The following is a 5,000-nucleotide window of genomic DNA, read 5'->3' on the forward strand; positions in this document are numbered from 1 at the left end:
TTTGAAGTGTTTTTGGTGTGTTTTGGGGTGTTTTGAGATGTTTTGGTGTGTTTTGAGGTGTTTTGATGTGTTTTGGGGTGGTTTGGTGGGATGTTTTGAGGTGTTTTGGTGTGTTTTGGGGTGGTTTTGGGTGGTTTGGGATGTTTTGAGGTGTTTTGGTGTGTTTTGAAGTGTTTAGGTGTGTTTTGAGGTGTTTTGGTGTGTTTTGAGGTGTTTTAAAGTGTTTTTGGTGTGTTTTGAGGTGTTTTGGTGTGTTTTGAGGTGTGTGGAGTGTGTTGTGGTCTCAGTCCTACCCGGAGATCGGTCTATGAGCTCTGACCTCGCTCCATAACGGGGAAGACTGGCGAGGAGACCAGCAAACAACCGAGATGAAATACACAAATACCTCCCTAAACACCAGAAAACACCACAAACACCTTTAAAACACACCCAAACACCCCTTTAAAAACACTCCCACACACACACACACACTTACCAAATACTCTACAAGGGGCGAGAAGGCAAAGGTACCAATGCCAGACCCACACACCGCAATACCAGTGGCAAAGGATCTCCGCTTCTCAAAATAACAGGTGACACACACGATGGCCGGCAGGTAGATCAGCCCAAACCCAAGGCCTAGAGGAGACACGTGGAGATAGGCAGGTGGAGATGAACGTGGAGATACAGATAAGATGTAATAATGCTGTAGAAAGGAGGATTCATAGATAACAAGGAGAATAGGTGGAGATAGGCAGGAGGAGATGAACGTGTAGGTAGATCGATAGATAGGTAAGTAGATAGATAAGACCAGCAGGGGACACATAGGTGAGTGAGATAGGGAGATAGATAGCTAGGTGAGTGGATAGTTAAGGTAAGGATAGGCTCTCTAAACACTGCCAGACACACGAGAAGAAGAGGAGGAAGAGGAGGAAGATGAAGATGAAGAGGAAGAAGATGATGATGATGATGATGAAGATGAGGATGAAAATAATAATAATAATAATAATATAATAATAATAATAATAATAATAATAATAATAATAAGAAGAAGAAGAAGAAGAAGAAGAAGAAGAGAGGAGGAGGAGGAGGAGGAGGACAAGAAGAAGAAGAAGAAGAAGAAGAAGAAGAAGAAGAAGAAGAAGAAGAAGAAGAAGAAGAAGAAGAAGAAGAAGAAGAAGAAGAAGAAGAAGAAGAAGAAGAAGAAGAAGTAGTAGTAGTAGTAGTAGTAGTAGTAGTAGTAGTAGTAGTAGTAGTAGTAGTAGTAGTAGTAGTTTAGTAGTGAAGGAGGAATAGAAGGAATTTGAGGAGGAGGAGGAGGAGGAGGAGGAGGAGGAGGAGGAGGAGGAGGAGGAGGAGGAGGAGGAGGAGGAGGAATTAATTACAATATTTATCATTCATATTTGTTTATATATATGATTCTCTCTCTCTCTCTCTCTCTCTCTCTCTCTCTCTCTCTCTCTCTCTCTCTCTCTCTCTGTCGTCTGCCTTGCATCATTTCTTATCTGTAGTCTAGAGTTACATTCATTCTCTCTCTCTCTCTCTCTCTCTCTCAAACACACACACACACACACACACACACACACACACACACACACACACACCATTCCTAACACTTATTCTCTCTCTCCCTTCCCACCACCCTCTCTCTCTCTTTCTTTCCACGCCCTCTCTCCCTTTCCCACACCCCCTCTCTCTCTCTCCCTCTCCCTCTTACCAGCGCCCAGGCCTATCGTGACGTAGAGAGTTTCCACAGACGGGGCAGCGATGGAGGAGAAGAGAGCGGCCGAGGCAAGAATGGCGCCAGCAATTGTCACGACTCGACACCCAAACTTGTTCACCAGGATGCCAGCGATGGGACCTGCGGAGAGAGAGAGAGAGAGAGAGAGAGAGAGAGAGAGAGAGAGAGAGAGAGAGAGAGAGAGAGAGAGAGAGAGAGAGAGAAAGATTTAAAGCAGTTTGAGAAAAGAGCAAATTTGAGAGAGAGAGAGAGAGAGAGAGAGAGAGAGAGAGAGAGAGAGAGAGAGAGAGAGAGAGAGAGAGAGAAGACGATAAATAAAGATAATGATAAGAGAGAGAGAGAGAGAGAGAGAGAGAGAGAGAGAGAGAGAGAGAGAGAGAGAGAGAGAGAGAGAGAAAGAAAGAAAGAAAGAAAGAGAAGAAAGAAAGAGAGAGAGAGAGAGAGAGAGAGAGAGAGAGAGAGAGAGAGAGAGAGAGAGAGAGAGAGAGAGAGAGAGAGAGAATGAAGACGATAAATAAAGATAATGATAAGAGAGAGAGAGAGAGAGAGAGAGAGAGAGAGAGAGAGAGAGAGAGAGAATATTAAAGCAGTTTGAGAAAAAAAGGAAGCAAATTTGAGAGAGAGAGAGAGAGAGAGAGAGAGAGAGAGAGAGAGAGAGAGAGAGAGAGAGAGAGAGAGAGAATGTATTTAGTTCTACACACGCTCTCACCAATCCATCATCACCAGAGGCACAAAAACACCCTTAAAAAACACACGAGCAACTTCAACTGGAGCCCTTGCAAAGCTTTCATGGGGAGAGAACAATGCGTTTCTGGAAATGAGTCTATACACTTCTCTTCTCAGCTCTGTGCGTCACTTCCACTATTACAAAATCCTTGATCTAATAATGTAGGTGAGGTTTTTTGAAGGTGTTTTCACGGTTCTAGAGGCAGATTGATAAGATTTCTGCACTATTAACAGGAGAAACACTCTTGAAAACCCCGCCAGTCATCTCTGTGGCCTTGGAAAACAGTCAACACCCCTAACACCACTTTAAAACAGCTATAACACTCCTAACACCACTTTAAAACAGGTATAACACTCCTAACACCACTTCAAAACCGCCACAACACCCATAACACCATTTTAACACCCATAACACCACTTCAAAACACCTACAACACCCCTAACACCACTACAACACCCCTAACACCACTTCAAAACAGCCACAACACCCCTAACACCATTTCAACACCCTTAACACCACTTTAAAACAGCCACAACACCCCTAACACCACCTTAACACCCCTAACACCACTTCAAAACAGCTACAACACCCTTAACACCACTTCAAAACAGCCACAACACCACTAACACCATTTCAACACCTCTAACACCACTTCAAAACAGCCACAACACCCCTAACACCATTTCAACACCTCTAACACCACTTCAAAACAGCCACAACACCCCTAACACCACCTTAACACCCCTAACACCACTTCAAAACAGCCACAACACCCCTAACACCATTTCAACACCCTTAACACCACTTCAAAACAGCTACAACACCCCTAACACCACTTCAAAATAGCCACAACACCCCTAACACTATTTCAACACCTCTAACACCACTTCAAAACAGCCACAACACCCCTAACACCACTTCAAAACAGCCAAAACACCCCTAACACCATTTCAACACCTCTAACACCATTTCAAGACCTCTAACACCACTTCAAAACAGCCACAACACCCCTAACACCATTTCAACACCCCTAACACCACTTCAAAACACCTACAACATCCCTAACACCATTTCAACACCCCTAACACCACTTCAAAACAGCCACAACACCCCTAACACCATTTCAACACCTCTAACACCACTTCAAAACAGCCACAACACCCCTAACACCACTTCAAAACACCTACAACACCCCTAACACCATTTCAACACCTCTAACACCACTTCAAAACAGCCACAACACCCCTAACACCATTTCAACACCTCTAACACCACTTCAAAACACCTACAACACCCCCAACACCATTTCAATACCCTTAACACCACTTCAAAACACCTACAACACCCCTAACACCATTTCAACACCCTTAACACCACTTCAAAACAGCCAAAACACCCCACATCTTACTGCTATAACCCCCAACACCACCACCACCACCACCACCACCACTCGTACCTGATCCCAAGGTGACGCCAACAAGGATAGAGGCGATCCAGGAGGTGGCGGCCGCAGTAGCATCATAATACTGGACCAGCTGGACGAAGTAGATTCCGAACGTGTAGGTAAACCCGTCAGCTGGACACAAGAAGAAGAAGAGGAAGATTGTCATTAGAGGTGGACACAAGAGGAGGAGGAGGAAGATTGGCATGTTTTTTTAAGGGTATTTTAAGACAGTTTGGTATGTTTTGAGGGCATTTTAAGACAGTTTGGTATGTTTTGAGGGTATTTTAAGACAGTTTGGCATGTTTTGAGGGTATTTTAAGACAGTTTGGCATGTTTTGAGGGCATTTTAAGACAGTTTGGCATGTTTTGAGGGCATTTTAAGACAGTTTGGTATGTTTTGAGGGCATTTTAAGACAGTTTGGTATGTTTTGAGGGCATTTTAAGACAGTTTGGTATGTTTTGAGGGCATTTTAAGACAGTTTGGCATGTTTTGAGGGCATTTTAAGACAGTTTGGTATGTTTTGAGGGCATTTTAAGACAGTTTGGCATGTTTTGAGGGCATTTTAAGACAGTTTGGCATGTTTTGAGGGCATTTTAAGACAGTTTGGCATGTTTTGAGGGCATTTAAGACAGTTTGGTATGTTTTGAGGGCATTTTAAGACAGTTTGGCATGTTTTGAGGGCATTTTAAGACAGTTTGGCATGTTTTGAGGGCATTTTAAGACAGTTTGGCATGTTTTGAGGGCATTTTAAGACAGTTTGGCATGTTTTGAGGGCATTTTAAGACAGTTTGGCATGTTTTGAGGGCATTTTAAGACAGTTTGGCATGTTTTGAGGGCATTTTAAGACAGTTTGGCATGTTTTGAGGGCATTTTAAGACAGTTTGGCATGTTTTGAGGGCATTTAAAACAGTTTGGTATGTTTTGAGGATATTTTAAGACAGTTTGGTATGTTTTAAGGGCATTTTAAGACAGTTTGGCATGTTTTGAGGGCATTTTAAGACAGTTTGGCATGTTTTGAGGGCATTTTAAGACAGTTTGGCATGTTTTGAGGGCATTTTAAGACAGTTTGGCATGTTTTGAGGGCATTTTAAGTTTGGCATGTTTTGAG

At 43.1% G+C, this 5,000-nt stretch overlaps 1 protein-coding gene across 1 annotated transcript in view; it reads right to left on the reverse strand.

Moving 5' to 3' along the window:
- LOC123503847 (monocarboxylate transporter 12-like) overlaps positions 1-5,000 on the reverse strand; it is a 22,778-nt gene that overhangs the window by 12,375 nt on the left and 5,403 nt on the right. The window contains 3 exon segments of the mRNA XM_045253956.1: positions 476-618; positions 1,697-1,840; positions 3,904-4,023. Of these exon segments, the coding sequence (XP_045109891.1) occupies positions 476-618; positions 1,697-1,840; positions 3,904-4,023 (407 nt within the window).

The sequence above is a fragment of the Portunus trituberculatus genome, chromosome 2 (genome assembly GCF_017591435.1).
Source record: "Portunus trituberculatus isolate SZX2019 chromosome 2, ASM1759143v1, whole genome shotgun sequence".
Classification (NCBI taxonomy): Eukaryota; Metazoa; Arthropoda; class Malacostraca; order Decapoda; family Portunidae; genus Portunus; species Portunus trituberculatus.